The sequence below is a fragment of the Mirounga leonina genome, unplaced genomic scaffold, assembly GCF_011800145.1.
Source record: "Mirounga leonina isolate KUSES-001 unplaced genomic scaffold, KU_Mleo_1.0 Mir_92, whole genome shotgun sequence".
Lineage (NCBI taxonomy): Eukaryota > Metazoa > Chordata > Mammalia > Carnivora > Phocidae > Mirounga > Mirounga leonina.
This window is the reverse complement of record NW_023270852.1, coordinates 16,805,044-16,823,399: the sequence shown is the minus strand read 5'-3', so window position 1 is coordinate 16,823,399 and position 18,356 is coordinate 16,805,044. Positions and strand designations below refer to the sequence as shown.

The 18,356-nt window shown below is 39.0% G+C and overlaps 1 protein-coding gene across 6 annotated transcripts in view; it reads right to left on the bottom strand.

The window, feature by feature from the left end:
- The window catches only part of ACER3 (alkaline ceramidase 3), a 165,816-nt gene that overhangs the window by 40,022 nt on the left and 107,438 nt on the right, over positions 1 to 18,356 (bottom strand). For 5 of the 6 annotated variants that reach the window (XM_034995231.1, XM_034995232.1, XM_034995233.1 and 2 more), the window contains 3 exons: positions 13,293 to 13,345; positions 10,716 to 10,797; positions 7,803 to 7,838 (listed from right to left, as the gene is read on the bottom strand). In XM_034995231.1, coding sequence (XP_034851122.1) covers positions 7,803 to 7,838; positions 10,716 to 10,797; positions 13,293 to 13,345 — 171 coding nt within the window. Of the gene's footprint in view, positions 1 to 7,802; positions 7,839 to 10,715; positions 10,798 to 13,292; positions 13,346 to 15,828; positions 15,849 to 18,356 lie in introns of those variants that run through there. The other variant, XM_034995235.1, reaches the window with a different exon arrangement.

Here is an 18,356-nt window from a genome sequence, read left to right as displayed (position 1 = left end):
TTGTCTTGATGTAGGCCTGGTTAAGAATGACCTCAGTCTCCCAGCCTTGAATACAAGTAAGATAAATGGAAAATGTTATGTCTGCTTTGGTTGTGAAGGACTGCACCTAGGTTGGAGGCTCTGGGCCTGCATGAGCACAGTATGAAAGGTGCTCATTATAAAGAATGGTAGGGAAAAGGGACTGTAGCTTCTATGTGTTATAATGACCTCCACAACACTTAGCTCTCATCCCTGACAGCTGTACATAACTTATGTGGATGAGAGGGCAAAAGAATCTGTACATATAAATAGCTCTGGATCTCCTGATAAGATGAAAATGTTATACCTGCTGTATTCTCCACCATGTATCCCTTTACAGAGCTAAGTAAACACAGCATTAGATTAAACCTGATTAGAAGCTGACTGCCAGATTAAATCCACAAATGCAGCCATGATGCTCTAATGGTGAACAAGGAAGGCATGATCCCTGCCCTCACAGCAATTACAACCTAGTGTGGAAAGAGGTAAGTAATCAGGCAATTAAAAATGTAGTATTTAAACTCTGTGACAGGGACTGTACAGAGTACTTTGTAAGCATATACGAAAGCCACCTAGACTTATGCAGATCGGAAAGACTTTTATGGAGGATATGATTTTTAATTTTATAATTGAAGCATTACTAGAAACATCATTAATAATCACTGAAATATTATTAAGAGAAGCTAGAAAAGGGGCGCCTGGGTGGTTCAGTCAATTAAGTGTTGGACTCTTGATTTTGGCTCAGGTCATGATCTTGTGTCTTGAGATCAAGCCCTTGTGTCAAGGTGTGCTCTGGGTGGGGAGCCTGCTTGAGATTCTCTCTCTCCCTCTCCCTCTGCCCCTCCCCACCCCCTGTGCACGTGCTTTCTCTCTCTCAAAAAAAAAAAAAAAAGAGAGCGAGAGAGCGATTGGAGCTGAAAGAAAGTAACTGGCATTGCTTATAGGAAAAAAGAAAGTATGTCTAGAATATATTGCTGGAGGGAAGAGTGAGAAAAACGAAGTCAGAAAGGTAAAACCAGAGGTCAAGTCTGGCTTTTCAAGTCATGTTGAGTTGAACTTTACCTTATAAAAAAGGGAAGTCAATGGAAGTTTCAATGATAGTGCAACATGATCACTCGTGTCCCTCTCTTACTGGATGGAGAATGAATTAGAGGGAGTCAAGACCAATGGAAAACCAACCAATGACAGGTAACCTAGGTAATGGGGCCTGAACCAGGGTAATATCAGTGGGAATAGAGAGAAACAGATTAGAGAGCTATTTAGGGCTTGGACTGATAATAATTTGATATGGCGGGTGCCTGGGTGGCTCAGATGGTTAAGCGTCTGCCTTCGGCTCAGGTCATGATCCCAGGGTCCTGGGATCGAGTCCCGCATTGGGCTCTCTGCTCCTTGGGAGCCTGCTTCTCCCTCTGCCTCTCTCTCTCTCTGTCTCTCATGAATAAAGAAATAAAATCTTTAAAAAAAAAAAATTTGATATGGCAGTTGAGAAGAGTTGGGAAAGTCAACAATGGCCTGGTTTATGACGTTAGCAGTTAGATGTATGGTGAAATTGTTCCTTGGGTTAGGGAATACAGCAAGAGAAGAAATACTGGAGAGAAAAATGGTGATTTCATTTCTAGATATGTTCAGAGTTTGAGGTGTTAGTGAGATATCCATGTAGATATCTCTGAGAACAGATGTGAGATATCAGGGTCTAAATCTTAGAAGAAAAAATCTAAGCTGAAGAAACGAGATTTAGGAATCATCACCATACAGAAGTCAAGGGGAATGGATTGTTCAAGGAGTCTGTTAAACACATCAAATAATGGGTAAGTTTGAACCTGTATTCTCTGGCAGTGCACTGAGGCTTTTCCAAATTAATTTTCTTCTTTCCACAAGTACCTCCACCCCACACATTCTGATTCTCTCCTAGGATCTGTGGCAGACCCTGCTAGTGACCTACTCAGTATCCAATCTCTCCTTTTATTTATTTTTTGTTTTAATAGGAGACTGATTTTATTTAGCCAACAATATGCCCAGCTATAAAAGCTTGATTTCTCAGTCTCTCTTGCAGCTGGAGGTAGCCACATGACCTTCACAACTTTTTTCTGTGCATTTTCTAGTATTAGTCATTTTTAAAATAAAAGATAATAGAATACATACTTTTTTTCTCCTTGTAATTTTCACCTAAAAATATTTTCATTCTGATAATAAATTAAATTCCAAAGTTATCTGCTACAGGGGCATCATCATATCAAAGAAGGAATATGGGCTGGGGCGCCTGGGTGGCTCAGTCATTAAGCATCTGCCTTCGGCTCAGGTCATGATCCCAGGGTCCTGGGATTGAGCCCCGCATCAGGCTCCCTGCTCCGCAGGAAGCCTGCTTCTCCCTCTCCCACTCCCCCTGCTTGTGTTCCTTCTCTCGCTGTCTCTCTGTCAAATAAATAAAATAAAATAAATCTTAAAAAAAAAAAGAAGGAATATGGGCTTTGGAATAAAAAAGACCTGGGTTCAATTTTCAGCACTGCTAGTGACTAGGTGAGAAACACTGGACAAATTATTTAATGTTTCTGACTCTCAGTTATCTCACCTATAAAATGAAGATGGTGGGGCACCTGGGTAGCTCAGTTGTTAGGTGTCTGCCTTCGGCTCGGGTCATGATCCCAGGGTCCTGGGATCGACCCCGTTTCGGGCTCCCTACTCTGCTAGAAGCCTGCTTCTCCCTCTCCCACTCCCCCCGCTTGTGTTCCCTCTCTCTCTCTGGTCTCTCTCTGTCAAGTAAATAAATAAAATCTTCAAAAAAAATAAAACAAAATAAAATGAAGATGGTAATTTCTACACAGGTTTATTGATATTTAGTAAGATAATAGGTAAGTCAATCTATATAAACCATATGAAAGAGGGGTGCCTTGGTGGCTCAGTCAGTTAAGCCTCTGCCTTCAGCTCAGATCATGATCTCAGGATCCTGAGATGGAACCCCGCATCAGGCTCCCTGCTCAGCGGGAAGCCTGCTTCTCCTTTGCCCTCTGCCTGCTCCTCCCCTGCTTGTGCTCTCTCGCTTGCTATCTCTCTCTGTCAAATAAATAAATCTTTAAAAAAACTATATGAGAGAATATATAACACTCAGCACGCAGCAGATACTAAAAAATGTCAGCTTCTTTTCCAAGTGTGCATACATAGTAAGTTCCTTATATCCCTAATTTGTGATAAAATGGCACAAATAAAACATAACAGGGGGAGCCTGGGTGGCTCAGTTGGTTAAGCGTCTGCCTTCGGCTCAGGTCATGGTCCCAGGGCCCTGGGATCGAGCCCTGCATTGGGCTCCCTGCTCGGCGGGGAGCCTGCTTCTCCCTCTCCCTGCCGCTCCCTCTGCTTGTGCTTTCTCTGTCAAATAAATAAAGTCCTTAAAAAAAATAACAGAATAAAATTTAAATAAATCTGCTTAAGTTCCTGTTTTTCAATCTGTTTATATAATACATTCTTTCTTACAAACCTTGAGGGTTAAGTTAGAAGGGTGAGTAGTAAAATACTGATGTGTCCTGTCTGGAAATAATCTCTAGGAGACATCTACTTTGGCAGGAAGATTTTAAATCTCATGTGAGATATTCAATTATTGATTAATCAATTGACTTAAAGAAGGTTCACTAACTTCTTAAAAGTTCTTTTAACCTATTTTCATGTATACCTTTTTTGTTGTTGCTTTCTTACTTAAAATATATTAGTATTTCTACTGAATGTGGCTGGCATATGATTCTAGTATTACCCTTTGCAAGGCCATCAAATTAAATAAACAGCATTTGGCTCTCTTTTGGAGATGTGTGGATCACCTTGGATTTAATACAGTAAAGTAAAACTGTTAATCAGTATTTTCTCCTTCAGGGAAGCTAATCTAGTTAACAAGACAATCATCCTGGCTGTGACAGATACTTTTTTTTTTTTAATTTTTTTATTCTTCTGTTAATCCCCATACATTACATCATTAGTTTTAGATGTAGTGTTCCATGATTCATTGTTTGTGCATAACACCCAGTGCTCCATGCAGAATGTGCCCTCCTCAATACCCACCACCAGGCTAACCCATCCTCCCACCCCCCTCCCCTCTAGAACCCTCAGTTTGTTTTTCAGAGTCCATCGTCTCTCATGGTTCGTCTACCCCTCCGATTTCCCCCCTTCATTCTTCCCCTCCTGCTACCTTCTTCTTCTTTTTTCTTAACATATATTGCATTATTTGTTTCAGAGGTACAGATCTGAGATTCAACAGTCTTGCACAATTCACAGCGCTTACCAGAGCACATACCCTCCCCAGTGTCTATTACCCAGTCACCCCCTCCCTCCCACCTCACCCCCCACTCCAGCAACCCTCAGTTTGTTTCCTGCAATTAAGAATTCCTCATATCAGTGAGGTCGTATGATACATGTCTTTCTCTGTTTGACTTATTTCGCTCAACATAATACCCTCCAGTTCCATCCACGTGTGACAGATACTTTTAAAGTGTTTATTAACTCTTTCCTTCCACCACCACTTATCTGTCTAGTCCCTACTCAAATATCTCCTTTCAGAAGCTTTCTGTGATTATCATAGGCAGAAACTTAACCCCATAATCTTACACCTTCATATGTACTTTATTGTCACACTATTACCGTATTTATTGCCTTGTGCTTTACCTTATGTAGTATTTTTATATTATCCTTGTTGAAAGAAAACCTCTCCTTGTTTTAAACATTTTATAATGAGGAAACTGAAGAACAGGCACAGCATGTCCATGGATAACAAAGTGGCAAGAAATTGAGATTCCAAACTTTAAGAAATCAAAGTGGTAAGAAATCAAAATTCCAAACTCTCAAGCCAGAGTTCCTTTATATTAGATAACATTGCTCTTCCCTCCTTTTCCATTATTTCTAAGATCTTGAAACTTATGTAAATTTAGCCACAAATTCCAAAACAATTTTTCTAATTACAAATTTCAAAACAATTTTTCCAAATTTCTGCATATAAGATCAACAGTGATATAAAAGAATGAGAGCGATATTCCATAAACTTAGACAAAAAGAAGATTCTCAGAAAAAGCAGTTCTCTTTTCTTAAGAATGATACTCAGAAACTAATTAGGAATAGATTTTTTTAAGCCATTAAGTATAAATAAAAAATATCGATTCTGGGGCACCTGGCTCACCTGGCTTGGATGAGTCAGTAGAGCATGTAGCTCTTGATCTCAGGGTTGTGAGTTCAAGCCCCACGTTGGGTGTGGAGCTTACTTTTTTAAAAAGAAGAAAATCAATTCTAATTACTTAACAGGACAGCAAAGAATATTCCAGATTGGACTTTGGGGCAAAGACCTCTTCAAATAAAACATTACAAATAGCGAGAAATACTACTGTATTACAATAGAAGGCCATCTTCCCTATTTTGTTTTTCAGTATTAGAGGAAGTAATAATTTAGCTATATGCAATAGTTATATTTTGTAATCCTATCCTGAGTCATCTAAGCAGACAGACTGCACCCTTGTCTACATTAGCACTGCTTTTACATACTATACTATAAATACTTTTTTTTACAAGTCTATCTATCCAGTGAGCTCCTTGAGACCAGTAACCATGTCTTACTTGCCTTGGTTTATTAATATTAGTTAACATTTACTGACTGCTTACCATGTGGTAGGGGCTTTATATGCATTATCTCATTTATTTTTAAATTTATCTTATTTTTAAAAAGATTTTATTTTTAAGTCATCTCTACACCCAACATAGGGCTCGAACTTACAACCCTGGGATGAAGAGTCACATGCTCTATTGACTGAGCCAGCCAGGCACCCCAGCATCACCTCATTTAATCTTCAGACAACCTTAGGAGATTATTATACCAATTTTAGAGATACAGTATAATGAGCCCTCAAAAGCAGAGACCCCATTATTTTATTCACTAGTACTTCTCTTATGCCTAGTCCAGCACCTGGCATACTGAAGGCTTTAAAAAGTGGTTGTGGAATAATGAGGAAACCAAAGCTCAAAGAAGTTGAGTACTTGTCCAGGGCATACAGTTAGTAAGTAGAGACTCGATTTGAATCCAGGTCTGTCTGATTTTAGATATTGAAATTTTTGCTCCACTGCCTATTTCCAACTTCAAGCTCAGAATTTGGTACTGAGAATGTACACAGTGGACATCTGTTGAATGAATGAATGTCTTCTACCTTCAGACTACTTACCCACTTCCCCCTACCATTCCTCTACTTCTTCACTTCCCTCCTGAGAGGCCTAGTATATAACCCATAGCTGTAAGCTTTCATCCTCCCTCCCTCCCTTCCTATTAGCAAACATTTACCACTATCTACAGAAAAGAAAATATGTATTACTGAAAAAACACATGAGAGTTGCAGCATGGGAAGTTAGATGAATAGTTTGTTACTTTTATTACATAAACACACTGTAAAATAGGTCTAAAACACAAAATGGAAAATTGATCATAAACTTACAAAAATTAACCCCAAATTTCCGAATTTTGTTTTTTTGTGCTTATGATTTTTCTTCCTTATAAAGACAAATAAGAAATTTATAAAAGTGAAGTATTCTTCATATAAACTTCATCCTCTACAGTGTGTCAATAAATCTTTCTTTTTTTTTTTAAAGATTTTATTTATTTATTTGACAGAGAGAGAGAGAGTGCACAAGTAGGGAGAGCAGCAGGCAGAGGGAGAAGCAGGCTCCCTGCTGAGCAGGGGGGGGGGGGGCTTGACCCCTGGACCCTGGGGGTCATGACCTGAGCCAACGGCAGATGCTTAACAACTGAGCCACCCAGGCGGCACCTCAATAAATCTTTCTAAATAAAGAGGTAATTCCATAATGACATACTTCAAGCTAAAATAAACAGGAAAGTGAGGATGTCCTCTCTTGTAATATTGACTTTAGGCTCGCCTATAGAAAAGCAAGGCACAATAATGTAGTTTTGGAATTTAAGAAACAGGTTTCAGTTAGATGATTATTATCTAGCTTAAGTTTAAAAAGATACAGGAACACTTACTTTTTATAAAAGCACAAAATATTCTAAAACTACAAGGCTTCTGATACTCCTGAAATGTGTCCTTATTTATTTATTGTTTGTTTGTTTTCTAGTTTGTTAAAAGAATTGGGATAGGAGTCAAACAAATCTAGGTTACAACCCTAGCTCTGCCCCTTAATAACTGTGTAACTGCTGGGCAAATTCTCACTATCTCTGAGCTCATTTCCTTTAAAATGTGAACAGTAATCCCTAATTTGTAGGACTGCTGGGGAGATTAGAGTCTATGCAGTAATGGTCATAGCACCAGGCACATGATAGCACTCAATTAACAATGGCTCTCTTTATTTAGGGTCTGCTACTTTATTTTCCTCTGGTTTCATTATGGGATACACTTAAATCATTATTTCCTACAGCAAAGTTTCCTATGTCTGCTTTCCTCAATGTAAATAACCTCCCACATTAAAAAACTCATAAAATATTAGGAGGGGAAATATTCAAGGAATTTTCAGTCTATCTTTTCTAGAAAATAATGTCATAAAAAGGACCTTGTATGTGTATGTGCATGCATGCTTTCTCTTTTTTTCTTATAAGAGCAATGCTACACCTGCATTACTGACTACCAAAGCCAGCCGGGCCTGGGCATTGGCATCCTTTAGGCACTTGAGTTTGCAAACTCTGTTTTAAACACTTTCATAGGACATCTACCATTTTATTTTCAGAAACTGTATCACATATAATTTACCAGAAAGGGAAACACAATGCAGGCAAGTACTGTTAAACAATCAAGTGTGTAATAATTTTTTAAAATTACCTGATGGAATATAGGCTCCTTTACCTTAAGGTAAACCTACAAAATATTAAAAGAAACACATGTGAATGAAGTGCATTATTGAAGGGGAAGAAAACTTATTCCAACCATTCTGCAAATCCCAACCCCTCTTGCTTCCATAGTCCTGCTACTTAGATCTGACTCTAGCCATGTAAAACCAATCAGATTAGGTGGCATGCCACAGAAGGGCTAGTACCTACAGGTGGGTCTCCCCCAGTGCTAGCTTTACCATGGTAAACTAAATGTTTCAAAGCTATTGTAGATTACTCTGGCCTCTTAGCTTCTACATCAGCATCAAGGAACGGCAAAGGTACACAGTTAGGAGGGGTGAAGAGGTTCTGTTGACAATGTCTATAACACATTTTTTCTACAACACAAAGAACACTGGACTGACAGGTGATAAATTTCAGAGTCTGCCACTTACTTGCTATAGACCTTGAGCAAATCACTTAACCAAAAGACTCATTTTTTCCTTATCTGGATAATGGGAGTAACAGTGGTGAGGAATAATAAGCTAAAATACATGAAAGTATTTAGCACATAATGCATGCTCAGTAACTGAAAACATTTAAAACAAATTTCTTGTGCTTTCTTTTACTTCCAAAACCTCTAACACACTCACCTAGATGCATAACTCATCACCTAAGTGTATTCCCAATTACACATATCCTAGTTTTAGGCTCCAATATCATTTGGGTGATTAAGTTCAATGCCTATTTAGGCTTTAGCATGCATTTACTGCCCTGTAGGAGTATGCCTTTAAAATGACATGGTAGAGAGGTATCAAAATTCAAATCATAATCCTGAAATGGCTCCCATCACTTACAAGACAAAGTCCAAATTTCAAAGCTTTCCATGATTTCACTCCTGACTTTCTGCCTGGCCTCACTGCTCTCCTCTTGTCCCTTTTTTATCCTAGGCTCCAGAAAGTACAGTGCTTCCACATCTTTAAACATGCTGCTCTTTACTTTGTTCAGAAATCTTCCCCTGCTGGCAAACATTCATCTTCTAAGATCCCGCTCAAACTATCCCTCTTTCTTGAAGCCTTTCCTGGTCCCTTCTCCATTCAGCAGGAGCAGCCATTCACCCTCCTTTGTGCCCTCACTGACCATGTATAAACATCATGTAATTTATTGGTTTGTTTCTCTCCCCTGCAAGGCAGTCATCTCTTTGACAGCAAATGCTGTGCTTAGATATCTCTATATCCTCATTTAATGTAGAGCTGACCTCACAAAAATTTTATGTAATTTTTCAATTCAGCTACAGAATTTCTTATTTTGGGAGGAAGTTCCTACCATCACACAGTAAGAGCAGATTATTTCCTTTAAGCATCCATAGAGCTTTAATAGTAAGATGTATATGAGACACTATATATCTGTAACTCTAAACTCAGTAAGGAAGAATGCTTTTCATCTCTGAAATGTGTTGTTTCAAAATACTAATTTCCCTTTGCATAGTTTCATATTACCACTGCTATTAATAAAAGAAATGCAAAAGGACATGCCTCTTAAAGATATTTTTTTAAGGCAAAAGAATTATGGAGTCCTTACTGTGTGCCAGGTATTAATTTTTACAACTAATATGAAATGTATGCTGTTATTATCTTCATTTTACAGATGAGGAAATTAACGCAGGGAGATTAAGTAACTTGCCCAAGGTTCCCAGTTATTAAGTAACAGTGTTGGTCCAAACTCAGATCTGACTGACTCCCAAGCCTGTAATTCTGACCACATCAGTTCTGAACTTACAAAGGGGTCCAGTTTTGACTCTGCCACCAATTCTCCATATAAACTTGGCTGGCCAGGCAAGTCACTAAAACTCTCTGGACTTTAGTCTCTCTCTTTTTTTTTAAGATTTATTTATTTGAGACAGAGAGCACAGAAGGAGAGTGAGGAGAAGCAGACTCCCCGCTGAGCAGGGAGCCCAATGTGGGGTTCGATCCCAGGACTCTGGGATCATGACCCAAGCCGAAAGCAGCCGTTTAACCAACTGAGCCACCCAGGCGCCCTGGTCACTTGGGTCTTTTAATTGAAATTTTTATAGGTCAAACTTCAATCTTTATTTTACTCATCCTCTCAGAGGCAACTAATACTGTTATTCCTTCTAGAAATCTCTTTGTACTCTGTTATATTGGGCTCTCTTGTTTTCCTATAGCTCTGATTACTTATTCTAGGTCTCCTTTGCTAGCTCCATTTCTTCTACCTGACCCTCAAATGTCAGTGTTCCCATGTACAGCATGGTAATTATAGTTAATACTGGGTTGAATACTGGCAATTTACTAAGAGAATAGATTTCATGTGGTCTCATCTCTCTCTCTCTCTCACACACACACACACACACACACACACACGAGAAGATATGTTAATCAGCTTGCCTAATCATTTCACTATGTATCAAAGCATCATGTTTTATACCTTGAATGTATATAGTTTTTTTTTTAAAGTGATGACTCTTATTGAAATTTTTAGGCATTATGAAAGTTTGCAAACTGATAGACTGTGAATATCAAACAATATACTCTTTTTCAACTCTGTTAAAAAAAAAAAAAAAGAAGTGGGGGCGCCTGGGTGGCTCAGTCGTTAAGCGTCTGCCTTTGGTTCAGGTCATGATCCCAGGGTCCTGGGATCGAGCCCCACATCGGGCTCCCTGCTTCTCCCTCTCCCACTCCCCCTGCTTGTACTCCTGCTCTCACTATCTACCTCTCTGTCAAATAAATAAATAAAATCTTAAAAAAAAAAAAAAGTGTTCCATAGGGTTGCATCTTTGGTCATCTTAATGGTTCATGCTATCTCTGTGCCAGTTCATCTATTCCCACATTTCTAGTACTATCTATACCCTGACAATTCTCAAATCTACATCACATGCTTAATCTGTTAGAAACAAGATATGACTTACTGTGGTTACTATTAAACTGAATAGAACTAAAATAAAAAGCAGATGGTAGTTTACAGAGTTCTTCATCTTGAAACATTCAAACCTTTTAAAAAAGAAAGAAAGAAACTTATTTTAGAATATATAACTAGTAAAACAAATAGAATGCTCTCTTTACCACTTGTAGATACACCTTTGGGTCTAGTGATGCCCATCATTTCCTCCCACCCAAACTCTTATCTCAGGGAACTTGCACCACCTAGAGCCTCCAAGAGGCTGGGGAAATCAGGAGAAGGCACCTGGCTTAAACTGGGTCAATGAGAACCTCTCTCCTGAAAACTTAGGAGTTTGGGAATCAGAGACTGAATCAATTAAATGTGGAGAGTCAAAGTATAAAGCCTTATGGATTGAAAGTCTGATGCTGACATTTAGGCAGCTAAATTGAATGGACGAGAAGATGAATGAGCAGAGAAGTGATCTGCATAGAGGGAAAAATAAAGCAAAATCAAAGGCGAGACCATGCAGAGAAGAAGGAATGGAGAAAAAAAGGGTGGGAGAGAGAAGCTGCCCTTGAGTTGCAGTAAGGCTGTACTTTCTGCTACTGGGTTTCATATAATTTCCTCATGTCCTTAAATAAATTCCTCTTAACTCAAGCTGGCTTGAGTAGGTTTCTAAATCTTGCAATGAGCCATCCCTGACTAAGGCACACTATTACAGAAAATATCACTTTATTATAATTGTCTCTTTATGGGTCTCCTCAACCAGACTGTGAACTCCTGTGTGCAGGGATAAAATCTTTTTCTCATGTATCTAATCACTAGGCTAGCAAATACTCAGTAAATAAGGAAATATGAATAAATATTTGACCATTGGTTAGGTATCCAACCTCTGAACCTATGTTTTAGTAGAAGCAGCAGAAGAGTTCTCAGTTTACTCATTAATTGGCTGTGGGAACTGGACCCAACTCCTATTTCCTTATCTCTACAGAAAGGTGGTTGGCCCAGATGATTTCTAAGATCTCTTTTACTTGATGACTCATTTAAAAAAGCTCACCTGAAAGTATTTTTCTAGATCAGGGGCAGCAAACTACTGCCCAAAGACCCAAGCTTGTTTTTGTAAATAAAATTTTACCAGAACAGTCACACTCATTTGTTTACATATTATCTATGGCTGCTTCAATGCTACCGTAGCAGTTGAAGAGCTGCAACAGAGACCATAGGCCCATGAAACCTAAAATAATTACTACCTGTCCCTTTACAGAAAAAGTTTCAGATGAGCTCTTTTATTTTTTTTTAAAGATTTTATTCATTTAGGGCGCCTGGGTGGCTCAGTCGTTAAGCGTCTGCCTTCGGCTCAGGTCATGATCCCAGGGTCCTGGGATCAAGTCCCGCATCGGGCTCCCTGCTTGGCAGGGAGTCTGCTTCTCCCTCTCCCACTCCCCCTGCTTGTGTTCCTGCTCTCGCTATCTCTCTGTTAAATAAATAAATAAAATCTTTAAAAAAAAAAAGATTTTATTTATTTATTTGAAAGAGAGAGAAAGAGCAAGAGCAGGAGGAGGGCCAGAGGGAGAGAGGGAGAGAGAGAGGCAGACTCCCTGAGGGGCAGGGAGCCCAACGCGTGGCTGGATCCCAAAGGCAGATGCTTAACCGACTGAGCCACCCAGCTGCCCCCAGATGAGCTCTTTTAAGTAATATATTTTCTCAAATGATTCTGATTTTTAGATATCTTTAGAAGAAAATATTCTTGGGGTGCCTGGGTGGCTCAATCAGTTATGCATCAGACTCGTGATGTTGGCTCTGGTCATGATCTCAGGGTCTTGAGATCGAGCCCCACATCAGGCTCTGTGCTGAGTGTGGAGCCTGCTAGGGATTCTCTCTCTCCCTCTGCCTCCCCACCCTCTCTCAAAAAAAAAAAAAAAAGGGAAGAAGAAGAAGAAAATATACTTGAGCTAGTATTAATGATCATATTGAAAAGAGATAACCATCATATAAAGAGTTTAGAGAAATTTTAAGTACTAGTGCTAGGGAATTAAGCGCATACTTAGAAGGTAAGTTTATTAAATTTGTAATTCAATTTCCAACTCTGACACTTACCAGCTACATGGCCTTAGGCAAGTCACCTAAGCATAAGTTCTGCTTATATCCTTAGACAAGTTACTAAATCTCTCTGTGCTTCACTTCATCATCTATATAATGGGGATAATACCCATTTATCTTGTACAACTGAAAGAATTAGAGATGATTTGTGTAATACCTACCACAATTATAGGTACAAAGTACATAAATATTATTTTTATGGCAAAATATATAAAATTTTATCTACATTTATAACTCAAGGAAAGGCAGATTATACAAGTTAAGTCCAATTGAAGTACGAGTATTTAAACTGGCCCTAGGGTTTTGAGATCATAAAAGTTAATAAACAACATTATTATAACTTCGACAGATTATACTGCACAGGGAGATCACAGAATTTATAACCTTTTACACTATTACAATTTCCCAGTATAATGTAACAGGGTTAACTATATTACTTAATTTACTATGAGGTGAAAATGAATTTTAAAATATATTAAACTGAATTTTAAACATAAGTACTTACATGCAGTACACAAATATACAACAGCTATAAATCATTGGGAGTTCATCCAATAGCTAAAAGAAACAAAGAAAGATAAGAGGACTTAAATATTGTAGAGGTGCAATTATTATACAGATCAAAATAAAACATCAGAATGATTATGACAGTCACCTCTTATTATCTAATATCTTTTACTAACTCTTTCATATATTTAACATCTAATTACTCTGAGTGTTGGGGAAGGTCACTGAAAGGACGTGACCCTCAATTGACCTGTGAGCTGGACCCAGGCGATTGGAGGCTCCTCACCCGCTATCCTTGGAAGAGGAGTTCTGCTTGTCTTTCTTGTTCCCAGAGGCTGTTCCAAGGACAGAGTCTTGAGATAGTGATGTGGTGTTGAAAACACCTGTACGGTATACTTGACTAAACCAAATTAAGGCCTCTTTACAAACTTTTAAGATTTGGTGGGCAGGGGCTCCTGGGTGGCTCAGTCGGTTAAGCGGCTGCCTTCCGCTCGGGTCATGATCCCAGGGTCCTGGGATTGAGCCCCGCATTGGGCTCCCTGCTCAGCGGAGAGCCTGCTTCTCCCTCTCCCACTGCTTGCGCCTCTGCCTACCTGTACTCTCGCTCTATCTCTCTGTCAAATAAATAAATAAATAAATAAAATCTTAAAAAAAAAAAAAAGATTTGGTGGGGTAGGTGGGGGACCCACTGCTGCCACCCAAGATAAGCCTTGTATATAGGTACTCTCTGCTTATTAAAACTGCCACCTACCAACCAGGAGTGGCCTGCCTCTTTCTTTCACCTTTCTCCGCCCTCTGCTTATAGGGGTTGGTTTACTGTCATTGAACAAACAAGCTTGTCCATCTATCTTTCCTAATGTACACACCTAAGCAGGACGCCTGACTCACTGGACCACTCAGATCATTCAGTACCACAAACTATGATATCATACCTCCAGGCAAGAATGATGTCTACCATCTATTGGTCTGTGGGTCCTATCAATATTCTTTTGCATTTTCCCTTTTCCTAGAACACTTAAGATGGATAAAATATCTGCTTATATAAGAAGGGATATTAATGGCTGGGAAAGTCATTTAGTTAATCTAAGTAACATGTTTCTGAAAAATATTGTTATTAGCAATAATAATAATAGCTATATGTATTAAATTACAAGCTAGACACTAGCTAAATGTTGCAGATAGGTTATTTCTAATCCTTAAGCCAATCCTATAGAATTTACTTATTCACTAGATATGCATTTAATTAATTATTTAATAATATATCTACTATGTACCAGGCAATGTGTTAGTTGCTGAGGATATAATGAAAACAAGATGCAGTCAATGCCCTCATAGTCCAGTGAGGGAGGGAAATGAAAAACATGTGATTAAATATAAAGATTCCAAAAGAACGGGGACACAGAAGCCAGAGAAGGTGGTGGCAGCAAATGAAATAGGTTGCTAGAGAAATACATTCTAGGAAGAAGGAAGAGAGTTTACACAAAGTAATATATTCTGATAAATTACTGGAATAATGAAATAGCAGCATATGTGCAGGGTCTTATGGTTAAATGTCTTGCATTTATTATCTCATTTAAGTTTAACAACAATTCTAAGGTAGGTCCTATTATCTCCATCCCAAGATGAGAACTCTGAGGTTTAGACAATTTAAGTAATTTGTTCAAGATCACAGAGCTAGTAAGTAATGGAGCCAGATTTTAAACTGACTCTGGAGCATACCTCTACATTATGTTGCCTCCAAAGCCTTTCACTTGAATCACCTTCACATGTTCAAAAAAGTTGGCATGGTACCACAATATACTGCAGATAAATCTGCCACAAGGTTTATGATATACAGAAGATTCCTCTATTTAAGTTTGAACCACAATCTCCTGGCTTTATATTAAACATCTTTTGCATTTATATCTTCTTTATTTCAGTTTTCATGTGTTAGCAAAATATTTGTGTCATTATTTGGCCTTTCCACAATGTAGTATGGAGGTACTTAAATGGCCCATTTTGGGGGATCTTCTATTAATGTATTTGGAGGATAGGACATAAATAGATCTGCTGTCTCCATATTATCCCATAGGTCTAGCTATACAATCTATAAAGGCAGTTGAAATAATTGTTGTCATTCTTTTATTCATTCATTCGACAAATATTTATTAAATACCTACTATGTGCCTGGAACTATGCTATGTGCAGGAGACAAGATAACCCTTGCTCTCATGATGCTTGACAATCTAGCCAGGGTGAAAGACACTAGACAGTTAACTGCACAAATAAATATTTAATTACAATTATGATAAGTGCTATGATGGAAAAGTATAGAGTACCATGACCAAAAAACAGGTGTGTCCTCATGTAAAGAGTCATGACGATTTTCCTTAAAGAAGTGACACAAAAACTGAGTCCTGGAAAATATGGATATGAGTAAGGTAAAGAGGGACTGAGGGGAAGATGAGAACCCCTAAGCAGTGGGAACATCATGTGCAAAGGTCCTCTTGCAGGAAGGGAATTTAAAAAACTGAAAAATGGGGGCGCCTGGGTACCTCAGTCGGTTGAGCGGCTGCCTTCGGCTCAGGTCATGATCCCAGGGCCCTGGGATCGAGCCCCGCGTCGGGCTCCCTGCTCAGTGGAGAGTCTGCTTCTCCATCTCTCTCTGCCTACTTGTGCTCTCTCTCTATCTCTCTGTCAAATAAATAAATAAAATCTTTAAAAATAAATAAATAAATAAAATAAAAAACTGAAAAATGTCCATTGTGATTAAAGCTTAATTAATGATGAAGAGAAAGGATATGAAATGTGACTGGAGAAATAAGCAGCAAATAAATCAGGCAAATGTTTTAGGCTGAAAGGGATTCTTAATTTTATCTTAAAAGCAATGGGAAGCCACTGAAAAGGTTTAATCTAGGTGGCGGTCTCCATCAGGTTGGGCAGCGACAAAATACCTCAGACTCGGTACCTTAAACAACAGAATTTATTTCTCACAGTTCTGGAGGCTAGGAAGTCCAAGATGATGGCACAGATTTGGTGCTTGGTGAAGTTTCTCTTCTTGGCTTGCAGATGGCTGCCTTCTCACTGTATTCTCACATGGTGGAGAGTGAGAGAGAGCAAGCTCTCTGGTCTCTTCTTATAAGGGTGCTAATCCCATCATGAAAACCCCACCTCATAACCTCATCTAAACCTAATGACCATCTTAAGGCCCCATCTCCAAATATTGTCATACAGGGGACTAGAGATTCAACATATGAATTCTGAGGGGACACAATTCAGTTCATAGTGGTGGTGGTAGTGTGTTTAAAATACAGGTTTTATTATTTTTCAGGTATGGTGAGGCCAACAGATCAGGAGATGACTGCCATTGAAAAGATAGTTATTCACAGTTCCTAAGAAGCGACATCCCATGCCAAGCAGGGCCACATGGGAAAGCACCAGCATCAGTCAGGAGGCAGAATGAGCAAGGGGAAAGCATGGATGACATGCTTTACAGTGGTTTCCCAGAGAAAGGCAAGGTAAGAGAGGGCAATCAGGCTTAGCATTGGCTAATTTGAATAATTTCAGCAGGCTCTAGGGTTTAGGGGCTATCTTAGTCTAGTACCTGGCCCTGGGGTGATCAGAGCAGAAGAATACTGTCTCCTGGAGTGTAGAGTCAGAAAAAGAAGGTAGTTTAAAGTATGGGCTCTCGATTGGTTAGTCTGAATATGAAAGGTGCCGTCCAGGGTGAGTTATTTGCTGTATCTAAGAAATGGCCACCCCTGGAAGGGACAGTCTCTCCCTAGTCAGTGAGGCTCCAGATGCCAGAGCATCAAGAATACAAAAAATAAGAAAATATAGTTATAATGGACTGAATGTTTGTATCCCACCCAAATTCACATGTTGAAACCCTAATCCCCAATCTAGTGGTATTTGAAGATGTGGCCTTTGGGAGGTAATTAGGATTAGATGAGGTCATCAGGGTAGGGGTCCTCATGATGGGATTAATACCCTCATAAGAAGAGATACCAGAGAGCTTGGAAGAACCCAGTCAGAGAAAGACAAATACCATGATTTCACTCAAATGTCGAATTTAAGAAAGCAGAAAACAAAGGGAAAAGAAATAAAAGAGAAACAAATCAAAAAACAGACTCTTCACTATAGAGAACAAATTGTTACCAGAGGGGAGGTCGGTGGGAGGATGAATGAAATAGGTGAAGGGGATTCAGAGTACACTTAATGTTAAAAATAAATAAATAAAGAGTACACTTATCTTGATGAACAATGAGTCATATATGGAACTACTGAATTACCATACTGTATACCTGAAACTAATATAACATGTATGTTAACTACACTGAAATTAAAACAAACAAACAAAGGTCATTTAACACACACACACACACACACACACACAAAAGGAGTGGCTACCTGTAAACCAGGAAGACAGCTCTCACCAGACCCAACCACGCTGGCACCCTGATCTCAGACTTCAAGCCTCCAGACCTATGAAAAAATACATGTCTATTGTTTAAGCCACCTAATCTACAGTATTTTTGTATGGCAACCCCAGCTGACTAATACAATAATGAACATATGGTGCCAGATCGGGTTCGTGTGGAGTGTTCTGCAGGGAAAGAGCATAGTTGTGGGAGGGCTACCTAGGAGGTTACAGCAGTCCAGGCCAAGGAAAGTTGCTACTTGGATTAAGGTCACAGAACTGGGAATAGATATAAGTGACTAGACTTGAGAAACATTCAGGAAGTAAATTAAACAGGGATTTGTGATTGATTGATACAAAGGTGAGGGAGAAGAAACTCCTAAGGATAACTCCCAGGTTTGTTGCCTAAATACTACAGTTGATGACAGTACAGTTTACAGATATTGTGAAAACAGAGAAAATTACAAGAACAATTTCAACATGTTGAATTTGAGGTACCTTGTGAGACAGCCAAGTAGAAATGTCAATCAGGCAACTAGAAATACAAATCTGTAGCTCAGAAGAAAAGTCTGGACTCTGGATGTTGGCTGCTTGTTTGTTTAGAGAAACTAAATTGAACTGAGCATATGTTAAAAGGGCATGGATTTTAAAATCTGGGAGATA